Source organism: Nothobranchius furzeri, chromosome 2 (assembly GCF_043380555.1).
Source record: "Nothobranchius furzeri strain GRZ-AD chromosome 2, NfurGRZ-RIMD1, whole genome shotgun sequence".
Classification (NCBI taxonomy): domain Eukaryota; kingdom Metazoa; phylum Chordata; class Actinopteri; order Cyprinodontiformes; family Nothobranchiidae; genus Nothobranchius; species Nothobranchius furzeri.
Window position 1 is genome coordinate 65,883,427 of NC_091742.1, and position 26,077 is coordinate 65,909,503.

Consider the following 26,077-nt stretch of genomic DNA (forward strand, 5'->3'; position numbering starts at 1 on the left):
CGGGGATCTGCCAAAACGTAGATATTTTTCTACGTTTTGGCCTGTCATCCACACGAAAACTGAGTTTTTTCACACGAAAATGGATCTTTTTAAAAACTCCGGCCAAAGTGAAGATCTGCGTTTTCTCCGTTTTGGGTGTCTGCGTGTGGACAGATAAAACCGGAGTTTTAAGGTCCGCAACGTCACTTTCCGCGACAAAAAAATGCTGACATCACATGTGCGACCTGTGTTTACACTAGCCGACAGCATGGATGCCCTCAGAGCTGCGCTCGCTTTATCAATTGTCCAAGCGCTTTTTGCTTGTTTGTTTTTGCAAGCGGAATTACTGCTCCTTGCGGAAGACCACAGACGAAGGACGAGGTTAAGAACGGGGGAAGTACTGCCGCCTACAGGTCTGGCATGTCCTTAACAACGTATTTATCCGTGTACATGTGGACAGTTTTTTTTTAACGAGGTGGTGTGGATGCAAGCTTTTGGAGGGGCGGATATTCATTTAAAAAAAACGGCTACGTGTGGACTAGGCCTCAGTCTCACGGTTCTGTGGTAACCTTTTGACCTCCAGAGAAGTGGAGGAGGCAAGGAGGCTTATCCTGGAGAAAGTCCAGGTGCACCAGCTAATAGTTATAAAAACAAATCATGTACTCTTAAAATCGGTAAGCCCACTAACTAGCATGAAGGACAATATTTACTGTTCCTCCCCAAGGCCGAGAGAGGAAGAAGAGGAGTAGAAGGAGGGGCAACGTTGGGCTAAGGTCACCAGAGGCCAAGGAGAGACGGGAGGGCTGACCCTAAAGAGGAACGCAGATTGCAGAGAAGCAGAGAACAATGCGATGACATCACCTGAAGATTTACTGTCCCCCCCTCCCAACAATCTGATGGAGGAATGGACATAATCCCAAAGGAGAAGAGAGAAGCCTGTAGGAGGCGCTGAGAAGAGGAAGAGGAAGGCGGCCAATGCCAATCACAGAGGAGGTGACGTAATCCCAAGGAGAAGAGGAAACACGTGACCAGACGTTGAGCTCCAAACACAGGAGGTCTGAAGAGGACAAAAGGAACTGACTGAAAGGGGAGGGGGGAGAGAGTAAATAAAAAGGAGGGCAGATGAGCTGTGTGGGGAGTGGATTTGGGGAAGAGAGTTTTTGATCTTGTCTGTGTGACCCGCTGCAACGAGATTTTCATCTTTTTACCTGTTTGGGGAATAAAATTCATTTCTCACTGCAAGGAACTTGAAACGGATCAACGTTCTGGGGGTCTCCTCTAGGGATGTGTATTGGTGAAATTCTGGCAATACAATACGCATCACGATACGGGGGAGACGATACAATATATCACAATATATTCAGCCAGACAATAGTAGCGATTTTTTTAGACTGAATCTATTGTAGGAAATTTCAATAAACTGTCCAAACTGATACTTAACATGTTTGTCGTGATGTATCTGAACCATAATAAAGAGATTTACATTTCAATAGTGGAAACAAAACCCACTGCACACTGCTGCCAACTAGAAGTCGGCGTTTGAATTGCACCAAAGGAAATGAAAATACACAAATGTTTGCATGTGAATCTTCCCAAATGTCGATACACGGCTTTTGAATATCGATATAATATTGCAGGAAACAATATCATGATATATTGCCATATCGATATTTTCTTACATCCCTAGTCTCCTCTGTCGGTAATCTACGAGAAAGGTGAGGCGCTGATTAACTCAAAATCTTGTCAAATGCATTTGTCTAATTTCGAGTAAAAATATCTAATCATACTTAAAATAAGACACAAGTGCCTAAAGAGTTACATTTCTTTGAGATAAAGGGACTTATTTTTAGACAATACATCTAGGATATCTTGTTAAGCAAAAAAGTCTTAAAAACATATTGTTTTGAGTCATATCTCACAAGAAACCAGATTTTTTGACATTTCATGAAGTTTTTTGGCTACTGTGGTATTTGGGAAAGATTAATTATCTTGTTTCAAGAAAAGAACTTAAACTTGGACATCAAATCTTTATTCTGCTCTTACATTTTAAAGTGACACTGAAAAAGAGGGAAAAGCTGAAACTAAGTTTCCTTCTCTGTTGTATGATTTGGCCAGCACCAAATCACACCAGACGTAAACAATCATTTGCAATAAATAAATAAATTCATTTAGTGCTTATAAACATTATAAGATACAAGAATGATGTTTGAGCACGTCTGTGAGGTCATGCTTTACTGGAATGTACTTGGTGTTGTTAAAGTTTACATAATAATATGGTGTATAATCAACAAGATTTCCAGCATCTACAAAAATATTTGCCTGAGCTAGACAGGGAACTTCTACCTCGTAAGCTAAATAATGATTATTCCACTCAACTGTAGAGAGGTTGGCATTCAAAACAATACACGGAGGCATTTACAATATAAATGTTTTTAACTAGTGCAAACTCTGGCATGTCATTGATGACATCAAAAATAACCAAAGACTTTCCACAAGTATGCTTATTTCCATGTAGCATAATCCATGGTACAGAAACTACCTGTTCAACTTGCCCTACGAAGTCTTTAATCTTTCCTTCTACGTAGTGAATATTTTTCACCTCAGAGGCTGGACCCATGAGAACGTCACTTGAGAAAATTGGATGTTTGTTGTGCACATTCTGACTACATTCATAAAGTTGGTTGTGCTTCACAAGGGATTTACAAATATTCTTAAAACTACTTTTCAGAGCCCACTGCTTGAAGAAACAATGCTTTGACTCAAAGCGCATGCACATATGTCTCACTGTAGGACCAAGTGCCTTAATCTGAGAAGGAATATGCAGTAAATAATGCTGCTTAGGTATAATATTTTCATCTGGAAACAGTTTTTTGAATTTTTTTAAATGCTGCTCTAATAAAAGTTTCAGCCTGGAGAGAGTTGAGACAGCAATAATAGGTGAAAAAAGAATTTTGATCATCTCTATAACATCTCAAGAAGCATTTGTGTGTAAGGATTTTCTCCAATTTTGTCAATAAGAAATGGCAGGATCTTTAACAAAACCAGCATCTGCCCTGCTGATTGTTTCAATCTATTGTCATTTGATAGTGCAGTGACAGATATGGGGCAAGGCTTATCTCTGACATCTACAGGAGGATAAGGAAAACAAATAATTGCACTGTTAAAAAAATCTAATTTAACTTGCCCTGAGGGCACAAGAGTCTTCAAAACACATTTGATTTCATATGGAGCAACACCTTCGAGAATAGCATGCATGTCTTGTGGGGTCTGATTGATTATGTCAAAGTGTGGAAATTCTGTTAATTTGCTTCTCCTGTTTATACCATATGTTACTTTTAAATTGTCTTTTACAAAGTCAGTAGTTGCCTTTTCAATGTCATCACATTGCTTGTTATGACTGGCCATGGTCCTTTTAATAAAAAAGTCTTCATCAAATTGTTTCTGCATGTCTTCAAAGTGGCATTCACAATGCCTGCATTTACTGTAGGCAAACCCCACTCCTTCCTTAAACCCAGCCACTTCATGTTGAGCTAGTGTGTCTCCACACACAGGCATGAGTGCCCCATGAATTCTCCTCTCACCACTTGCGGTGACAACTTGGACACCTTCATACAGCTCAATCAATTAATGGTTAATCCTCTCAAAAATTTTATCACTACCACAGTGGGAAAGATCTTTTGATTTTACCATGGCAAGCAGGCGAATAGCAGGGAGTCTTGATTTGTACTTAGGGTTGATGTTACCTAAGGTGTAATAAATCAATAACAACTTGTTTTTGTTTGTCCGGGATCCTAAAGGATTGCACAGCTCAATTTCATCTGTATATAAAGTCAACTGCAATGCTGTGGGGATTTTCATAAACAGTGGGTGCGACTTAAAAATGTCTCCATCAATGAAATCATGAAAAAAGCCATCCTTGCATGGCTTTGGGCTCTCGTCAATCATTGCAAGAGTTCTTGGATGTGATAGAAGCTGTTCCAAACTTTTCACCAACGGTATATAATAAAAACAATGGTCCTTAATGGTAAGAGCTCTGGACACTCCACGTTTCACATAACATACTGTTTGTTTTGCAACAATAACCTCTGGTTCAACTGGTTTAAACAGTTCTTTGATAGCCTTGTCCTGCAAATGGGTGGAAGCTATTTGAGTGAAAGGGTCAACAAACTGGTCAAATACCCCCATTGCATCACTCTTTAGTTGATCCAGATTCCCAGAATGTCTATCAATCATGTCACACATTTGTTGTTTTAGGTGCTCCAATAAAACGGCCTGATATTGTTGGACTCCGCTGATGATGTGGTTAACAGCTCTCTGTGTAGGAGGAAAAAGCAAAAAGGAAAATACTATATTATAGAATTTATATAAAAACACAGTCAGCATAGACACTGAGATGCACTTTTCTAAAGAAACCCTTCAATTTAATTATTCAAATGAGATGCAGTGGTCAAAATAAACAATTTATTCAAAAAAGTCTAACTGAATAATAATCATATTGTCTTATGCAGCTTTAACAACTTGTTTCAACGTCATTATAGTGTTTTGATTAATCAAATCACAAGTGGAAAATGCCAACTGAAAGTTTGTTGTGTGTATTATGCTATTCACGCTGTCTGAACAGTGCTAAAGTTATTTATCAGTTAAATACGTTTTAATATCACTATTAAAAAATAACAAACCACTGAAAAATATAATGGCATGAATTACCTGTGTCAGTTGATGGGTTTCCTTGGCTTGAATAAGAAATGAAGTTGCATGTTTAGAAATGTCAATATTTATGTGACCATCTTCATCCTCTTGAAATTCACCCTGAAACAGATCAATAACAAAAATATTAAAACAGGAGATAAACATTGTAGCATTGTAGTAATTGGCTTGGCAAGCTCGTTAGAATTATGTCAAAAAGGCCTTGAATTTGAGTATGTAAAGTACAAATAAAATAACAAAACAGGACACGAGAATAGATTACTAAGACTAGCAAAGCACTCACAGAGTGCACACATACACCAATTACCTAAGTACTATTTTGATTTTCTGATCATCCCAAAATGTTTACTTACTTTTTTATTGGCCCATTTCTTACATTTCCTGACAATTTTAAATATGTCAAACTTTTGGGTTATTTTGCAGTCAGATAAATGATACCAAACATAACCTCAGGAGGTAATGAGAAAAAAAAGCTACATAAAAGGACAATAAAAGGAAGTAATGCCATTGTTCACCGTCCACAAGCATTCAAACATAATCAGATAGCTGCTAGAAATGTTTGATTTGTTAATTAAATTACTAAATTCCCATTCCTAATGAGTCTCATCACTGCTAAAATAAAATTAAAACATGCATCTATCAAAAACAAACACGTTTATGGGTTGTGCTAGGATCAGACACAATGAATGCTAACATTATTTTACATCAGTAACTAGATCTGCTGAAGGGCCAGTTTTATTCCTGCAGATGCTGTGAGGGCCAGATGCTCTTCTAAAATATTTTAAAATTATTATTGCATCTCAACATATTAATATTTAATATATATTAATTTTCATTCCAAATTTCTGTTGATTATTTTTTGTATTTGTCAGTGTTTATGTTCATATTTCCTTTACGAACCCAAGCCACATCATTCCTTTAGATGGCTCTGCCTACCAACCTGGTAAATATTTTTTACTTTTACATTGTTTAGTTTGTTTTGATATAGGAAATATAGAAAAAAGTAGAAGATGCATTTTCTCTATTCCTGATTAAGTAATATTAGTTGGAAAGGTCAGGTGGGCCGCATGTGGCCCCCGGACCTGTAGTTGATATTAAATGTGTTACAGCTTATGCCGCTCAGTTGACTGCAGAAATAACTTACTGTGTGTCTGGCGATGCTTGATGGCTCACTGGTTACTGACGAACAGGAGCCAGCTTGGTCGGTTGTAGCTGTCATTTCACCAGCTCCAGGTATGTCATTGCGAGTTGATCTTTCCTCTTCATCCGCTTCCACTGGGAGAAGGTGGTGTGCATGTGTACGCTTTACGTGATAGTAGAAGGAGTTATACACCCTGTACTCACTCGGACAGTCAATTCCACACACAACGTGGAAGCCAAGGCTGCGGCTGTGCATAGTATTAATGTGACTCAAAAGTTGCCTCAGAGACAAAGCTACAAAAACACAGCATATTAAGCAACGCCAAATCATGTCAGAAGGTAGCGATAGCACGTGTGCCGTTTCAAGTCGGTAGCGTCGGACTTCTGTAGTGGCTGCCGTAATAAAGTCATTACCATGGTTACAGGACCCTGCTAAATTGTCGTAAATATTTTGTGAAACACATACTGTATAATAAATTACACGAAGTTCTATATGTCTAGAATAATTAACGTTAGTTTACAATGCCTGGAGGCAGTTTTTATCAAAAACAAGCCAATCTTTATTTTAAGATTTCTTGGGCCAAAGAAAAGAAAAGGGAAATACAGAGAGAGACTGTCGTAGGTTACGTAAATGACATAGTTGACGCTGCTGATGAACGCTCCACTTTCTTTTCCTCTACAAGAGTTATCTCCACCCGTGTTTCATTGAAAGTAAGTTAAAATGCATATCATGGTGCTAATTCATTTTTTACATTACACTTCTTTCGAATGTTTAAACGTTCTGTGTCTTCGTTTTGTGTAATATTTCAGCTAAACAGAGTCAGCACGAGGCGAGCTAATGCTAGAAGAGCTAATAGGAAAGCTAAGTAAGCCAACAGTATGGAAGAACTGGACGAAGTCGCATTGTCAATTTTAAGAGGTAATGTATGCCAATTTTACGTCTGAACTGATTCAGTTGACTTATTTTTTTACATGTTATATAACCACGGAAGTGTGTAAATGTATTAATGTATTTTACGAATAATATGCTCTACAGTTTTAAGTTAATTTTGACATTACATTTCAATGTGAGTCTCTGATTCTAGGAACATCCTTGTTACCTATGCAGGCACATTTATTCATCAGATGTGGGTACATCTCAGTAATATTCTATAAATAAAATTTAATTTGGGGGAGGGGTAATTCTAAGACTATAGATATTGTGACATATATCTTATTAAGAATAACTAACACACTTTATGAATTATTCAAATTTGATTAAAATTCTGTCCAATTAAGTTTTCTAGTGTTTTAGTATCTGCAATCAGTGTTTTAGTCTGTGACAAGGTTTGTTACATAGGGAGCCTAAGTCTCCTCCCTTTCCGGTCGGCTCACGGTCCCCGGAAGAAAGAAAGAAAAAAGAATCTAGTCAATACGGATAAAAGAGCTATCTTCTAATCCGTTTTGCCTTATGCCCTGGATGGATATGTTGTATTTTAATTTAAATGAAAAGTAATGAAGGGTGATTTGACCACGCTAGTCATGTCACATACTTTGAGATTTATCAGCTTGTAAAAGTTCATAATTAGCATGACTACATCAGCACGTAGCATATGTGACATCACCACATAATCTCCTCTCCCCTAGCGTAGTTGCTATTTACCACATGGCCAGATTTATGGTGGTTCTTTCCTCCTGAAGGAAGGATTTGAAGTTTGCTGAACTTACAGCAATTTTCCCTTTGTTTTCTCCATGTCTGGATCGATGACGTCACTTTCGTGAAGTGCATTGCTATGTTTGTCTTCCTTAGCTGCAAACATCAGCGAGACAATGATGGGTACCCTGTCTTGTGAAGACTTGCAGGATCTATTCCCAGGCCCAGAGAACTTTTTACGAAGAAAAGAGGTCTGCCATGCCTGTCAGGGTGTACTGGAGGTTAGTGAAGGAGCTTTAACTCAACACCTATTGAAACTGGGATCAGCATGTTTGTGTTCCATTTGTATTTTTTCTGTTAATTTTTGTTTTTAACGCCAGATAAGGTATTAAAACTATTTTTATCTCCATTCCTTTTACAGTACTGTAGGCTGTTAAGTATTTTAAAGTTGATGTAGCCTAACATTAAAAATAAAAATAAAAAAACAGAATAATGGGATGGTTATCAAGGAACATCTATTTTAAAGCAGGCTGTCAAAATTACAGGTGTTTTGAGGCAATCATGGGCAGTGTCAGATGGCAAAAACAAAGTTGCATTTTAATGTTGTTTGTTGTTCTTTATTTTACAGGGGTCTGGCCTAGAGGACTGAAAATCTTCATGTAGCTCCTCCATTACTGAATCACCGATGCGACAGACAACTTCTGCAAAGTACACAAGCCCTGAAAAGGTTGTGAAGTTATTGTCTCCAGAATATGTACTGCACACTGACACTGAGCTTGAGCAAGTCCGCAAACAATTCTTTGAGTTGGCAAAGAAAGGTGAAGAACGCAGCTGCAAAATGTCCAAAGAGCTCAGATGTCGTCTCATCAGAAACACTATGACTAGCATGATTGCGATCCTGAGGGCAAAAGGGGATGGAGATTCACATAGATACCCATCAAAACCAGAAATCACAGCAATGGCAAAGAGAATAGTAAAGTACTACCCCATGCTACAGGACCAGGGCATCAAGAATACATGGGTAAGTGAAATGCATGCAGTTTTTCACCAAAGTTTTTCATGTTGTACATTTATGTAGTGGTTGTAAAAATGTATTAAACAATCTGTACAGGTCACCGTGTACACACAGCTAAACAAAAGACTGCAAAATGTGAGATCCCCTCAAAAAAACACTCCAGATGGAAGACATTTAAAGAGGTAAGACTGTAATTAATAATTTATTTGATCAAAAACAATTCGTTATTGTACTTTTCAAATTAATCAGCTGTTTTATCTCCAAGACTTCATAAAATTGTGAAACGTTTGCCTCAAATGTCTTTTTTTGTAGACAACCTAAAGATTTTCATTTAACTGTCATAGAAGACAAACAAGCTTGGGATGTAATCATTTGAGAAGCTGAAATCATATTTGAACATTTTGTATATAAACATTAAAGAAGCTGTTCGAAATTAGCGGTCATGACTGGGTGACCTGCCTTGTTTCCTCACTTGTGATAGCAGTTTACCAGGACCTACTTTTCATAATCTGAATGAGGGGGTATCAGTTTTGATTTAAAGAAAACCTTTTGTTACACTTTTTACATATGTACAAATGTAGTGTGAAGCATTTTGAGGTCCTCAAGGACTAGATAAAGAACTGTACAAATGCAGGCCATAGGTTGGTAAAATATGTAAATAAAGACGTTGGTTGGTTTTATAGTTGACAACTAATCGATTCACTGACTAAAACTAACTACTTTGCAGTTCTACAAAGAAGCGCCGTCTAGAGCAGCCAAGTGAAAGTGAAGAAATGGATTCAAGTGACTCGACAATCATTCTAGATCAGTCCTCAGATGGGAGTAGCAGCCAAGACTTGGGCAATTAAACAAGTGATCCTCGTATCCTCTTGCAGGGGTGGACATTAACTTCAAAACCAACCGGCCAGCCGGGCCGGTAACTCTGAATATTTACCGGCCCCGCCAAGAATCTACCGGCCCCGCTGGTCAGCTGCCAAAACGAGTCAAAATAACAACTGAACCGTTTTAAATGTAATAAACCTTTATTTTGTACACATTCACAAACATAATAACGTATTCAAGTTTGAATTTGTTTGTTCCCTCAACAAAACACAATTTTGTCGTCGCATACTTCCGGCATACAACGCAGTACATCACCAACTCCGCTTTGCTGTACTCGAGCCATTGGCTGTGTTCGAGATGAGCCAGTTCTGCGCAGATTAGACCAGCGGTGATCGGCGAGCGGTGCATGCCGGTTAGATTTGTGTCCAAATTGACGCCGACTTGCTCTGACGTCATGCATACGTAGGCAACGATAACCTCGTGAGATCAAGGCGGCCGCAGATTTTGGAGCAAGGCGCTGCAGTTGCTCTCCCTCAGCTGCAAAACATAGAGGATGATGGGAAACGCCTGGCTCTCACCTGATCTAAGATCTGATTGGTTCACATTTTGATCCAAACATCCGGTGGTAGAACATGAAATGTTAGTTGGTCACATGAATTCTGTAAATCATGTTACGTTGATGATGACAACTATATAGGCCATAAGGAGAAATGTGTTTTGTGTTCTTTTGTCACGTTTCCTATGAGCACACTGAAGCTACAGCTGCTAACCTTTACTTATTATTACAGTCATGTTATCATATACAATATATGATATCCACAAGCACGTGAGGATGTGTTTCAGCTGCTAACAGGCACCAGAATTAAAATTGAAAATTGAACAAGTGTGAATGCTAACGCGATATCTTCATCCATCATGCAGGGAAAAACTAGTTCTCTCTCTCTCTCTCTCTCTCTCTCTCTCTCTCTCTCTCTCTCTCTCTCTCTCTCTCTCTCTCTCTCTCTCTCTCTCTCTCTCTCTCTCTCTCTCTCTCTCTCTCTCTCTCTCTCTCTCTCTCTCTCTCTCTCTGTCTCGTAGAGGAAGAGAGCTGAGGAAATGGAGGACACCAAGTAATTAAAAGAAAAAGCTGAGCCGAGGCGCGCCTCGAATGGGGAGCGTCTGATCTGAACTGAGGAGCGGCGAGCAGCGGCCGGACTTCGTGAGCCATTCGCTTCTCGGTGCTTCCGCGGCCGGTGTGTCCCCGGCGTTAAACGCCGGCTTTCAGCCACTCCCCCTGCTGCTTCCGTCTGTTTTCCAGGCGAGCCGCTACTCAACTCAAATACGGCCATTCTCCGCACCTCCCGTCTTCTTTAAACCTCCAAGAATCATTTCACCTATGCACATGCTTCTCTGCTTCATACCGTTTCGAACTGTCTCGCTTCTCCTCACCAGTTTTAAAGCGTTTTGCCGGAGATTTCATCAAGAAATCCAATCCCTGTGGTGGCGCGATCTTCCTGCGTGCTTGTGTGTTTCTAGCGTGGTTCCACTTCGTCTTTAATAGTGAACTTATAGTTCACGTGACAATAACTAGAATCGTGCAGTACGTGGCTAGAGGCGCGCAGGTTCACGCGCGCGAAACGAAAACTGCGGCTTCCTACAGGGCGGGGCCATGATGCAGGTGAAAGCCGGTGTGTAAATGACAAATAATGCTTGGGCGCCACCCGGGCGGTAAGTCGTCAAGTATTTACCGCCCGGCGAGAAAATTTAGCGCCATTGGCGCTCGGGCGCTTTAAAGGTCCACCCCTGCTCTTGTCGTTCATCTACGATGGTTTCCATGGCTGGCCAAATGTGTTTTAAAAGCATATGTGTATTGTTTGACTTTTTGTTGACCTTTGACATTGTACATTTTCTTCTACTCTGTTATGGGATAATAAGTTTTCCTTTTTGTCTGTTCAGCTGAACAAGCTCTTGAAATTCTACGTGTGCTGCCATCCTTGTTCCCATCCACCTCTGCCCCTCCAAAGAGGCTTTGGTGCATGTTCTTGAGGTAAGCTATGCAAAAACGGAGCAGTCTTTAATAACAGTGCTGAAAGAAAATGTATAACTCAAGGTGCTTCTTCTGATAAGTTTTCATGAGTGCCAAAATCTTTCATATTCATATACTGTATGCTCTAAGCATTCATAAATACCTAAAACATGATTTTGGAATCAGGAGTTTTAGATCTCTGGCCAGTATGTACAAACTTGAATGCATCATGTGGCAGATTTGAACATCTCAAATGTGAATTATTTATAGCCTTGGTTTTTAAAAATTTTTTTAGGGAGAGTACACATGCACAATGAATGCATTGAGAATAATAAAAGCAACAATTTTTTATCTAGTTTATAACATCCAAAGTTTGTTATAATTTATCTTTGTGTTTGAAACAAAAGTGCTTTGTTCTTACAAAAGTATGTCTGTTATGTGTTAAAGGACAAAGAAGACCCTAATGGATACTTGATGAAACGTCCTCTCTCCTGCCCAGTCCTCATCGTGAGTCCGTCCAACTGCCTACTAGCGGTAGGATATGTGCCAATCAATACGTTTCCTAAAAACGAAGTTACAAACGGTGCTTTATATCTTATGGCATACTATTACACCCTACATCTTACATCCCCAAAGTGTGTAGCCACTCTGCTTTCAGTTATTCAGACAGAGGTTCTCTTGGACAAAATTCATGAGAGAGACCTCACATCTTCTTAAAAAAAGAGCATAACTGAGTGGAATGCCTTTATTGGCCAGTAAAACAAGTCTGATCAGATGTGGACTAAACAGTTCCTCACTCCAAAGCTCCTATGCAGGCCATGTTGCTTTCTGTTTTGGCCAGGTTTGCCAAGTGTTAAGGGTTCACCATAGTATCTGCTAACATGCAAATATTTTGTGATTGATTTTTGTTGTGAAGATACTGCCTATTTCTTTTATTCATTTTTAAGTTTTCTGTTGTTATTGACTTTAGATGGTGTACTCGGCAGAAGCGCTACAGTGAAAAAGTAAACTGAATAAGTAATTAGTTTGTTATGAGAATTGCTTTATTGGATAGCACAGTGAAATATTGGATATTGATGAAAAATCCAGTTACATCGTTAATGTTAATTTTACCATGTTAAAATGTGTGAGGAATGTGGTCACATGTAATGTTGCCATAAAACCTTAATTTAGAGGTTAAAAGTGCTTAATGAAAAAGTTTAAAATTGAGCAATTTTATTGTGCCAAGCAGTTCTTGTGTTTTGGCTGTACTTGTGCAATGCATTGATTTTACAGGTGAATTGAAACGCTGATTATTCAGAAATAAAAGTGGCAGTGAAAATTTCTTGCAGTCCTCATGTGGCTTAAAGTTCGTTTGCTTTCAAGTTATTTGTTTTCCAAGCCGCAGGTAAATGACTTGAATCCAGTCCAGTATTACTGCTATTTGGCCTATATGTGACAGTGTGAGCGTTCTGTCACAGTGTCCCGATTGATCATGTGCCCTGGCTACTTGGCCAAGGGGATGTCCCTTTGGCTGACTGGTTAGCGCGCGTGACTCTCACCTGGGAGTCTGGGGATTGAATCCCACCCAGGCCCTTATTTCTCCACCTTGCCACAAATAGAATGGTGAATGCACTAGAAATGGAGAATTTTGACTAAAAATTCCAATTTTTTATCTCATATCAAGTAAGGTTTTGCACTTAAAACAAGCACAGTATTACATTTAGAGCTGAAAACAACAAGTTATATACACTTAAAACAAGAACAGTGGTGCCATAGCTTCACAAACTTAATCTTGTTTTAAGTGATGTTGAACTTAAATCTAGAACAGTGTCACAGTGTTAAAACTGAAAAAAGTCAAATGCACTTAAAACAAGGATGGTGATGATGAAAGGATTAAAAGAGAATGCTACTTTTCGGGGAGGAAATACTTGTTTTTAGCTCCATAAACTTCTTATGACACACACAATTTCAGAATACACGTATAATATAGCTTAAAATGAGACAATTCTTCTAATTTCAAGATATTTTAAGGGTTATTATATTGTCTTATTTCAAGAAATCTTGTCAAGATAATTTGTACTTGTTCCATTGGCAGATTTCTTTACTTATTTCTAGGGAAAATATCTTGTTTTTATTTAATTTTTTACTTATTTTTGGAGGGCCATTTTTTCCAGTGGTGAGAATTAGAAGCCCTGGGTAATTTGGTGATTGCTAATTATCTCTCTACATAGTAAAGGGGGTTTATTGGCAATTAATGTCATGCCCACTACACTGAATGCAGGCCAAATCTGAGATTTGAAATATCTAATTAAGAGTGGAGCTAGTCCGGCAAATTGGCTTGCAACAACCACAGTCGCCAATTCTTGTCATGTGTCTATGTATGTATGTATGTCTGATCTTGGAATTGTCTGTACTGAGACAATTGCCCCTCAGGCAGGGGTAGGGCTGTCGCGGTAACCGCAAAAATGAAATATCGCGATATGAAGAAGCCCACCGCGCTGCATCATGGGCCACCGCGATTACTGAACTTGGTTCAACTCAATGATGCATGTTGAGAAGGATGGCTGCACTGGTATCAAAACGAAACGTTACTTCGCTCCTGTGGGAGCGCTTTGGTTTTCAGTACATCAGCTGCTGCGCAGCCAGAGTCCTTGGCCGAGACAGAGCTGCCACCAGCGGCAAAAAAATAAATAAATAATAAACGCTCGGAGACCTGCTGAAGTCCCGGACAAGCACTGCTTCTGCAACCGTCCCGAAGAGAGTTTGAGCCGAGCTGGAGCTCACTCGCTACCTGCAGGTGGAATGCATCCACCCTAAAGAACCCCCCTGACATGGTGGAGTAACAACCGGGAGAGATTCCCTTTGCTCGCCAGAGTCGCACGCAAGTTGAGTTCGGAAGCGAGCGGGGCCGGACCGGAGCGGAGGGGAGCGGAGGTAGTGGAATTTGGGGTAAGTGCAACGAGCGCACCTCCGAGAGGGTTTTCAGTGTTGCTGCAAATGTTGCCACCCCTCTCAGATCCTCTCTCAAACCGTATATGGTTAACATGCTGGTTTTCCTTGTATGTAACAAGGACGTGACCGAGCTATAAATCACCGTCATTCGTGTGTGTGAAAGTGAAAGTGAAATGATAGTGCGCCCGCCCCCCGGCGCGCGCGCGCCCGGTACATGTAATTTTTTATGCTTGTTTCTAAACAACTAAACAAAATGGGGACTTGTTTCTTATTTGTTAGATGCTGCAGCCAAATTTGCATTTAAAAGTTTAACCTTCTCCTGAATTTTGTTGTTTTTAAGTTCAGTCGGACTCCGACTGTCGGAGAAACGAACGTTACTGCGATCTGTGTTGTTACTGCCCTTTGATCTGCATTCAGTAAAGCGTTATAAAAGAAGGCACGGCAATTTTTAACCTTTTTTAAATGTGTAAACATTATGTTTAGATAGTACTGCAATAAAAAAAAGGACTGCAATAATATCGCATACCGCAATATTAAGCCACCCTGAATCACCGCAGGGGGAATTCCTCAACCGCGACAGCCCTAGGCAGGGGCAATCAGTTTCCCTCTGGGATTAATAAAGTATTATTGAATTGAGGTGGTGGGCATCTCAGGAGTCTATGAGAAGCTGACCTCACTAGCTCAGAAATATCTAGCCACTCCTGCAACCATTGTTCCCTGTGAACGACTTTTCTCAGTTGCAGGTCACATTGTGAACAAGAAAAGGTCAGCTTTACTTTCGGAAAACATGAACAAGTTAGTTTCCCTCAGCAACTGGCTGAAAGAGGAAAAAGCTCAGTAGATTTGAAAGGTGATGTGTAAACAAGAAGACCAGTTTCAGTGCAACATGATATAGTAGTTAGGCTTGCTTGAGCAACTGGATTAGTGAATATAGGAAAAGGTAAAATATTGTTCTTTTGATTTAACTTAAAAGTTTTACTGAAAATATTTTTTCAACACAAAAACGCAAAGGATGACTCAAATTGTGTATGATAAAAATGTGGTGGGCCACAGTTATGCTTTGACTACATTTATTGCTTTCAGTTCTATTGAATACTGTATTGTACATCCTGGTTAATAGGAATACCAAAAAGGAAGCGGTGGGACATTGCAAAGACAAATATTATGGTGTGTAGTATGTTTCAGCTTGATTTAAACCACCATTATTTGGCTGTGTTAATAAACAGACATAATATGAAAATTGTGTATCTGTATCCTGTTATTTATCCTTTGGTATGCATTTCAGAAAAAAACTGGTTAGGATTCAGGTGTGGTTTCAAATAGTGAATAAACCTGATTAATCCACTGAACATTCTGATTAATCTGATTAAAAAATTTTATCATTTGACAGCCCAGTCGTATTTACAATAATTTCATTTAGACCAAAATAATCTGCTTGTATGATGGATTTCTGGTCTGGGTCAATGCTTTAGAAGTTAGAAGTTAACCCATCAACTAGGGCTGAGCGATATGGCCTAAAATCAATATCACGATATATTGAGGATTTCACCTCGATAACGATAAATGGACGATAACTACAGGTATGCACATAAAGCAAAAGTTGTCCACTAGATGGGGCTGTCACGTGTATCACGGTGAGTCACATTTCTACGTGACTCAAGGTGGTACAACTTCTTAAAGGCAACGTTGCCAACCTACACACATCTTTTCATTTTTTTAATATCAAATTTATTGACAGGAAAAATGATTTCGATATAAGTCAGAATTTTCGATAACGATAATTTTTCGGTTTATTTCCCAGCCCTACCATCAACATATAAAAAATGGACATCCCCATAGCTCTCCCTGTTAGTTGATGCTGCTGCTGACTGAGGCATCGCAAAACCGAGGCTCATCTATGGCCACTGGGTTGGCTGGCATACCTGTTGAACACCTAAAGTATGCTAGCAGTAGTTAGCACCACTCCTTGCTATATGCATTTCATAATTTCTTGCTCATAGATGTTTGCCTAATTCAGTGCTAGCTGTTCTGTTGATCCCAGTAATGAAAGACAAGGGTGGGAGAGGTGGTAGCATGGATACCTATAGGTCCATTGCTCTGGCTAGCACTCTCTCAAAAGTCTTGGAAAGAATTCTGCTGGACAGAATTAATGATGCCTTAAAAATCACAGCCAATCAGTTTGGCTTTGAGTCTGAGTGTGGTACAAACATGTGTATAAATGCCCTAAACAAGATCGTGACCAAATACAGAAACCAGAACTCCTCAGTCTCTATGTGCTTCATTCCAGCATTTCATTCATTGTCTCAGTTATTTTGTTTCAACCATCATTCATCATAATCTGTTCATTATTGTTCCTGACCCTCAACCCAGGTCTGCCTGCTGCCCGTCCGCCCTGCGCTCCCACCGCTCACCTTTCCTGAAGTCCTGGACAATAACCCGTTCGACTCTTCAAGCCACCACCTTGCCTACAAGCTCACCACCTCCTCAGATCTTACTCCTTCCCTCCCCCTCGAGCCCTCAGCTGCCGACAATACAGTAGGCCACAACTCTCCGTTCACATGCGCTACCAGTCTGCAGCCAGTTAATTCACTCATTTCCAGAAACTCTCAAGCCCGAGACCATCGCCACACATTGTGTCCTCCCTCAGTTTTCCTTAAATCAACCCTGTTTGCTTTGATTTCCTGTGTCCGAGACTGATTCTCCGTGTCCTGGGTCAAAAAACTCAACCCCAACATGTCAACTATTCGTAAAGCTGCTGCAAAGAGGTGTTACAAGATACATTGTACACATCCTGGTTTATTGGTATGGTAAGCAAATGTTACACATAAAATGGGGTAACAGTATCTCTGAGCCATTTAAGGTCACTAATGGAGTCAGACAAGGAGGCGTTCTATCCCCTCTTCCTTTAAACCTGTACATGGATAATTTATCAGTGAGGTTAAAGGTCAGCAGGACTGGTTGTGCAGCGGGTGGTGTCATAAATCATCTGATGTATGCAGATGATTTAGTGGTTCTAAGTCTGAGCACCGCTGATCTACAGCAGCTACTAGATATCTGCTCTGACTATGAAGTAGAACACAACATTGTGTATAATGCAGCTAAAAGTGTGGTTAGGATTCGCCGGGCCGAGGAGGACGAGCAAATGAAGTTTCCAGAGTTGTATCTGTCAGACTCTGTGATTAGTGTCACCAAGAATGTTAAACATGTTGGTCATATCATCACTGAGGACATGAGAGATGATGTCATGTACAGGCACTGCTGTATGTTATACGCTCAGAGAAATACACTCGCTCCTAAGTTTGGGTCTTGCTCTGATAAAGATAACCTTGTTTAAGGCTTATTTACATATCTGAAAGGTGGCAGCCCTACCTGTGTCCATGCTGTCCAGGTCCAGGTGGTGAAGAACACACGATGAAGCAGTCCCAGCTGATGGATGATCCTGAAGTGGTAGCAGGCTTTCTTTAGCCGTGTTTAGCTAACAGCTGCAATAGAAACAAAGCAGGAGAGCTGATTAAGATGCTGCTTCAGAACAACGCAGGAAATTAAAGATCCAACGCTTTGGTTCTGATCAGCTGAGGACAGATCCAGTCTGGAAAAGAGGACCTTTGGTCACCAGAGTTCACGGAGTAGAGCTAACCGCTTTTTCCTCCAGAGTCACATTCAGATTCGGGGCTTTTCCGTCGGAGAGTGTGAGCAGGATGGATCAGAGCGAGCAGCGATCCTGCATCATGACCAACTCAGGTGAGCGAGTCTGATAGAGGGAACCTCTTCAATCTGATGAAAGAGAAAAATCTTCTCTGGTTCTGGAAAGAACTCCACCAAGTTGCTTAGGAGAAGAACGTTTCCACAGCCTGGTGAGAAGATTTCTGCAGCAGCAGCAGTTAGTCGCTTTAACTGATCAACTTTCCCAGAGACTGAAGTAAAGACATTTTTACTGCAGAGCCTCAAATTTTCTCCACACACACCAGAACAACAGCAAGCTAGCTCTGCTAGCAACTTTCGGTTTCTGCTTCTTCTGGTGGTCGGTGACGAGCGTAAAGGTGCACTAGCGCCACTTGCTGGAGCTTAAGAAAACACATCTATGTGTTCAGAATTGGACTAATAAAACACACATAACATCTATGATATTTTTATTATTGTAGGTGGTCTCTTCAAAAGCCACGAAAAACAAGTAAAATATTTTTTTCTTTATGACGTTTTTAATCTAAATCTGACCAGTTTTATTCTTTATGAACTTCAAACAAACTAAAAAATCTTACTTTCTATAAAGAATGTGGTAGAAACTTTTGATGCTGTTGCTTTTATTTTTAGGAGCTCTGTGAAGCAAATAAAAAGTGTTGGGAAGGTGCTGATTTAGTTATTATAGCTTCATGTAATGCTTGATGAGGCCACCAGAGGGCGACACTCTTGTTTTGTCCACTCACTGAGCTCTGATGGGCAAAAGTAAAAAAATTAGTTTCTATTTAGAATAAATGTTCCTCATATGTAATATAATATAATAAATACTCAGTATAACGATATAATACATGTGTAACTGTTGTGTTTGTCACTCAAGTCCAGAATCATGTCTTCAGTTTCTGAGGTGTTTATGGACAGGTTGTCTCCAGAGCACCATGGGTTAGTGGTAGGACAATGGAGACAGGGTTTATAACTGGACACAAAGACAGTGACTACCATCTACCAGGAGCTTGTTGTGTTCATCATTTAGAGCACTCTGTGCATCACCCACTTACAAAATGGTGCTGCAGCTGATGGACACTGAGAATCAAAAACAGGAAGGCTGGAACGCAGGTGAGCGAAGGTTTATTAAAACAGAATAGAACAGATTAACAGACCATTTTCTATAAAAGCTTCCAGTGTGAAAGAGAGAGCAAGGCAGAAATACAACAAGTTATTATGCTCTTAAATAGATAAGATTCGTTCAGATCTTAAATAAAATAAAGAGCAATAGGAAGCAGGAGAGACTGTTCTCAAAGCCAGCCTGAACAGGTGAGTTTTCAGCTGCTTCTTAAAGGAGACCACTGAGTCCACTGATCTCAGGCTCATTGGGAGAGAGGTCCAGAGTCTGGAGGCCACAGCAGCAGATGATCTGTCCTCTTTGGTCTTTAGCCTGGTGCTGCACAACCAGTAGGCTTTGGTCACTGGACCTCAGGAACCTGCTGGGGGTGTAGGGACTGAGAAGATCACCAATGTGTGATGGTGCTTTGTCCTTGTAAGGCCCTAAAGACCAGAACCAGGATCTTTAAATGAACCCTGAAGTTGACTGGCAGCCAGTGAAGATGGAGGAGAAGCAGAGTGTAAGTGCTTTACACTGATGCCACCGATCCCTCTGACCACCACCAGCAGGCTAGGCGGATTAAGCGTTAAATGGTATTCTATACTTTTCAGCAACACTCCAAAAGTGAAACCTTAGGTCAGCAGCTCATCATTGTGGAACAATACTGAGCCACCTCTTGATGGAAACATTTACAGCTGAGTGGCCACAATACGGAGCTTGCAGGACAGGGAGAGGTGGCTCATGGTCTGGAAGAGACCCTGATAGGGTACAGGACAACAATCAGGGTTGCAATACTATCTAGGATCTAGATACTACAATGATAATTTTGGTAGTTGTGTAGTTAAATAGTTCATTGAGCCCTGTGTGGACACTCATGTGTCGGTTTAAAGTTGTCTTTTGGCAAAATCTTTGTCCACAGAGTTTACAGGCAAAATGCTTCTGAACTGTGTGGACTCTCGTGTGATTGTTTATTGATGCCTTATTGATAAATGTTTGTCCACTTTGAAACTACATGTGAACGCTACCATGTTCGTATGAGACCGAACTGACACCATCGCCTCTCGACTGTACTGACCCTAATGTGTAAGCGCCATTAGTGACGGAAGACCATAGCCAATAAGGGCTGTTCAAATGTTTTGAAAATAAAAACAAAACAAAAAGTGGAAACAACCAATAAGGGAGTGTCCAGAGCTCCTCCTGTTCTCCTTTATGTGGAGGTGTTCTGGGTCCTGCTGAATGTCACCAGCACTCTGTTCTTCAGGAGCTTCTTCTTTAACCAGCACCACATGTTGAACATCTGTAGGGAACACATTATGTGAATTACCAACTGATGTATTTTTTGGGCACTTACACATTAGCGTCGGCACAGTCAGCATTTGGTCGGACTGGATGGCGTCAGTTTGGGCTGGTACGGGCGTGTAGTGTTCACATATAAATCCGAGGAACTTCTCAAGAATGCAGAAATCCCGTGTTGGTTTTGGAGACTCTGAACCACATTATTTTATTAATTTGCTGTGTGTGTCCTCATAAACTTTGCCACACACACACACACACACACACACACACACACACACACACACACACACACACACACCGGAAAAAGCAGAAACCGGAAGCTGCTAGCAGAGCTAGCTTGTTGTTGTTCTCGTGTGTGAGGAGAAAATTTGGAGCTCTGCAGTAAAAATGTCTTCACTTCAGTCTCTGGGAGAGTTGATCAGCTAGAGCGACTAACTGCTGCTGCAGCAGAAATCTTCTCACCAGGCTGTGGAAACTTTCTTCTCCTCCTCAACAACTTGGTGAGTTCTTTCCAGAACCAGAGAAGATATTCTGCGCTCTTCGTGACAATCGGAGCTCCAGAATCAGGTCGTGGGTCAGAAAAGCTTTTCTCTAGACTTCCTGCCCTCTGGATCTGCTGCTGTTCCTTTGGCCTCTCTGAGAAACGCGCTCGTTTAGCTGCTTTCATCAGATTGAAGAGGTTCCCTCTATCAGACTCGCTCATCTGAGTTGGTCATGATGCAGGATCGCTGCTCGCTCTCTGATCCATCCTGCTCACTCTCCGACGGAAAAGCCCCGAATCTGAATGTGACTCTGGAGGAAAAAGCGGTTAGCTCTACTCCGTGAACTCTGGTGACCGAAGGTCCTCTTTTCCAGACTGGATCTGTCCTCAGCTGATCAGAACCAAAGCGTTGGATCTTTAATCTCCTGCGTTGTTCTGAAGCAGCATCTTAATCAGCTCTCCTGCTTTGTTTCTATTGCAGCTGTTAACTAAACACGGCTAAAGAAAACCTGCTACCACTTCAGGATCATCCATCAGCTGGGACTGCTTCATCGTGTGTTCTTCACCACCTGGACCTGGACAGCATGGACACAGGTACTGGTAGATGAATGAATATATTGTCAGTCTATGGTGGGTCATTACAGTGAAATTATGAGAATGAGGTTCAATCTTTAAAATAATGATCTGTATATGTTTAGCACTACTGGGGCTCTAAAACCCCCCAAAGCTTTTTACATCACAACCAGTCTTTCATTCATTCACACACTATTGTATAACCTTGAAGTTTTAGAGTGATTAGATCTCTGTAATGAGTCATATTTGAAGCCGAGTATAGTGGTCATGTGACTCGTATTGATCCAAATAATTTTTTGTTTTGAGGGTCCCAAAAGTCCCAAAGTCATCGTCACACACTGGTGAGGTTATGTCCTGCATTTGACCCATCCCCATGGGGAGCGGTGAGATTAAGCTGTGGACCTTGACAGCATGGACACAGGTACTGGTGGATGAATGAATGAATTAATATATTGTCAGTCTATGGAGGGACATTACAGTTAAATTATGAGAATGAGGCTCAATCTTTAAAATAATTATCTGTATATGTTTAGCACTACTGGGGTTCTAACCCCCCCAAAAAAAAGCTTCTTACATCACAACCCGTCATTCACTCATTCACACACTGTTGTATAACCTTGAAGTTTTAGAGTGATTAGATCTCTCTAATGAATGTTTTTTGAAGCCGAGTATAGTGGTCATGTGACTCGTATTGATCCAAAGAATTTTTTGTTTTGAGGGGAGTTAAAGTCCCAAAGTCATCGTCACACACTGGTGAAGTTATGTCCTGCATTTGACCCATCCCCATGGGGAGCGGTGAGATTAAGCTGTGGTAACTATTTGGTCTTCTGTCGGGTTTCAGTCACTACGAGAATCAGAGACAGGAGAGGTTTTCATCTGGTTCACAACCTACCTTTGTTGTAGCGTCATTCACGCATCATCATTTGACCAATCACAGTTGGGGAGACAGCATGCTGCAGACACGACGGCAGCGGCGCTGACAGCACGTATGGCTGCTGTTGCTTCAGCATGTCGCTGTGGTTTAGAGCTTAAAGGCCCAGTGTGTAAAAACATTCGACTGTTTAGCGCCAAGCAGTTCAGAGTAAGTTTTGCAGCTCCTGTAGCCCACACTATGGTTGGGCTGTTTTTCGATTCGCCCATCATTAGTCCTTTAAATGACGATGGGCCGTGGTTTGTGCATTTGACTGATTAAGGTATGATTCACTGACTGATTTGCGAACACAGAAGTCTAAACATGGATATTGTTTTATGGATGTGCAACACAAATTAGATTTTTCTTTTTGTTTAACTCACTCATTGCCAGCTGTTTCCTGATCAGAAAAGCCCTTCGCTGCCAGCGTTTGTCAGCTTTTTTACTGTTTTTTCCGAGCGGAGTCACGTTCACGTTTGAAAGCAGCGCTGAATCCAGAAACATCAGCACAAAGTGCGTTCGTTGCTCTGAGCCAGCATGACGAACAAGGGAACAGCACCGCAAACTCTGTTCGGGTGTTGCTTTCCAAAAGGGTCTATGTAGGGGGCGGGCGTATTACGTGAACGGAACCATCTGATTGGCCGCATATCAGAAGGACTACATTCGATTGGTCAAATAATACTTCCGACTAAAAAACAGAGCTGGTTTACAAAAAACTGATGTGTGACACGGATGGAAATGTTTGAACCAAACATTTATCGCCGTTTTTGACGTGCTTTGCGATGGGCCTATCGCACGTCCTGTTATCGCGATGACGATAATTTTTCGATATATCGTGCAGCCCTATCAACAATGCAGTTTATCGGTTTTCTTAAAGTAGGAACATTTAACCTGTGGCCAGAGCTCTCTCCTTCCTTCTGCTCTGCGTAAACCTGAACTGGTCACCTACTTGTGCGTAATCAAATGTCTATAGGGAAAAAGATGGAAAAGCTATAGCCATGAGGTTCACTTTTGCCTCAGACTGACTTATTGCTGTTTTATGGTGTGACTGAATCTGCGATCCGCTGTCACGCGGACTGGAATAACAAATGCTGCAGTAACATGAGTTGTGGTCAGGTTCATGAGGAGTCACTGGCTCGATTTTAATACGTCATCCCAAATTAGAAGCTAATATCTTAATTTGACCTTGAATGAAAAATGTTGTTGTAAAACCTCTCAAGTTTTTTTATCACGGAGGAGGCAGCGCTCATTTCTGCCTTCAGTCTGACGGCGCGGCACAGCGCAACGCCACGCAGCGTGTGCTTATTGAATCTGTGTGTGTGTGTGTGCGCGCGGCACAGCTCCATGAGCCGCTCCAGTCACCGCGTCTCGTTATTGGCGCTATTCAAACCAATGTTGTAAAATTACTTCTGCCCAGCCCAGATGTGCTCACATGTACACCCGTGAGCCGTGGTTCAGCTGGAACGCGTCTGACCTCTGACAGACGCACTCTGAACTTCAGATCTTCAGCGCGCTGTTAATAGCCTGACACGTTTAGAATGCTGTCCCACAGTCAGTGTGCTAATATAATAATATAATAATGCTAAAATGCTCAGATGAGAATCATTTCTTAATTTATTTTGTTACATCCACAATGTTCTGTGTGTGAGGTTTACAACGTCAGAACACCTGCATGAGACAGGGTGTTAATTACAATCTGCCAGAATGACTCATCACCTTCAGATTTCTCCAACACCGATAAAAATGATCAAATACGGAACATATCTTGCTATTAACAGCATGCGCAGGCCAGAGTGCTGAAGCTCGGAGCGCATTATTATTATGAAGCTAGGGCACATGCGGAGGACATACACACACACACAAGCAAAATATACTTGTTTTCAATTGCATTTATTGGGCCCACTTACTTTTTCTTAGGCCCACCCTCGCGCACCCCCAGGGGCACCACACTTAGGGAATCCCTGCTCTAGGATGATGTCAACGCCAAAACTTCCGAAACATAGTGAAGACTCACCTCTTACAGGAAGAATTGGCGCGCTGTGAGCGTTATCCATTCTTTCATAAGCCGTTGTTGAATTGTGGTCAGCAGCAGAAGCTTTTCTGTTCTCGCCTCACATTTTTTACAGCAGCGTCCCAAAACGATCTCCTAACACATGGACTTTCTGCTTGCTGATCACGTGACGTGTGACATACACGGATGAAGATCGGCTTTAGAGCTGGGATGTTTGTTCTCACGGTGCAGGGGCTCGTTCTGACGCCCACACAGTAAAAACATGCCAATGACAGTTAAAGAGTTGTTGAAGTGTTGAAAAGAAGTAGGGCTGAAACGAATCATCAAATGGTTCGATACATTAAGTTCCTCGATTCATTTTTTTACTGATTCGAAGCTTCGTTAAACGTGCACTCCACAGTCTGAACACATTTTACTGGAGCAATACGTGGTGATCTCGGTGCTGTGGTGGAAAAAAGAGAAACCAGCAACGACGGAAACCATTGTTAGAGGCAGAAACGGTCCAACGTTTGGATCAAGAGTTAAACTACGAGCAAACTACTGAATTGGCTGACTGAGTGGAGGTGGTTCATAGTTGTCGCAACCATTATGTCAGAAGGGAATGCCCCCTCCACTTTAAAAAAAAAAAGATGCATTTGGACCCCCCCTCCTGCCACACACACACCTTTTGCTTTCAATTGTTTCAAAGAAATCCATTCCACTTGATTCATTAGAAAAGACTCCGTGTGCTGAAGTCCGTTCCACGTTTTCCTGGTTACTCTGCTGCACGCATGGTGGACGTGACTGACCTGGTTGTCAACATAGTTAGAAAATAAAAGACCAAATGAACCAAAGTGAAACTACAGGCTTGTGGAAGCTGGAGGAGGAGTCAGTGCCATTACTATCCCATAATAAGCAGTGTCCTTGTCTGATCCCTCCACAGACATGGGGACATGAGGACATTTCTCACAAAGAAGCATAAAATAAGTAAAACTGTCCAGAATGAATGCTGACAGACAGTGGCAGATTGAGCAATCTGGGGGCCCAAGGCGAACACAGACATGGGGCCCCTTAGGGTTGTCACGGTATGAAAATTTAACCTCACGGTTATTGTGACCAAAATTATCACGGTTTTCGGTATTATCGCGGTATTTTTTAAACGGTGTTGCATATGTTCAGAAAGCATTGATAGTCCTGTTCTACACAAACTGAAATAGTTTTGAAAATGTTTAACAGTGTTTATTAAACCTAAAATAACACAAAGCCTTAGCAAAAGTGCAACTTTTCACAAGTAAAGGAACAAATAGCTTATTTTTCTGGAACATGTTACAGTAGTCAGTGCAGGTTTAAATTATACAAATCCAAACATTCAAAACATAAACAATATGTAAACAAATCAAAGAAACACCACTTGTTTTCTCATATACTTGTTTTCTTCATTATCAAAATGAAAATCTAAAACTCCAGTCCACACTTGACTTGAGCACTGTACAAGTCAACCTTAAAAAATATGTATTTAAAACAAATAGCCACTTTAAACAAATTACTAAAATAACTACTACACTATGTAATCAAATCCAAATGTTCAAGTATAAATGGCATTGAATAAGTAAACAAATCAATGACAAGGAACTAATTGTATATTTCTCTTCATCATCAACAAATAAGATGCTTCATTCAGCAACAGGGTGTCCGTGACACGGTTTAAATGCTGGCAGAGGGCGCTGCGGCTGCAGTATATAGTGACTCGTTGCATTCTCCCTCAACCAAAAGTCCTCACGTCATGCATTTAAGCTAAAATGCTAATGTTAACTT

General features: G+C 40.9%; 2 protein-coding genes across 7 annotated transcripts in view; one reads left to right on the forward strand and one right to left on the reverse strand.

Moving 5' to 3' along the window:
* Positions 1-18,255, reverse strand: part of LOC107374604 (oocyte zinc finger protein XlCOF6) — a 51,251-nt gene extending 32,996 nt beyond the window's left edge. The window contains 1 exon segment of the mRNA XM_070547527.1: positions 17,605-18,255. Coding sequence (XP_070403628.1) covers positions 17,605-17,614 — 10 coding nt within the window. The 5' untranslated portion in view covers positions 17,615-18,255.
* The window catches only part of LOC129157530 (zinc finger protein 420), a 281,855-nt gene that overhangs the window by 194,418 nt on the left and 61,360 nt on the right, over positions 1-26,077 (forward strand). Inside the window, exons 1-3 of one of the 6 annotated variants that reach the window (XM_070547484.1) lie at positions 20,312-20,808; positions 21,271-21,383; positions 21,669-21,783. The exons of 1 other annotated variant lie outside the window; for it this stretch is intronic. In XM_070547484.1, the coding sequence (XP_070403585.1) occupies positions 21,774-21,783 (10 nt within the window). In that variant the 5' untranslated portion in view covers positions 20,312-20,808; positions 21,271-21,383; positions 21,669-21,773. 4 more of the 6 variants (XM_070547490.1, XM_070547486.1, XM_054736760.2 and 1 more) reach the window with 4 other exon arrangements.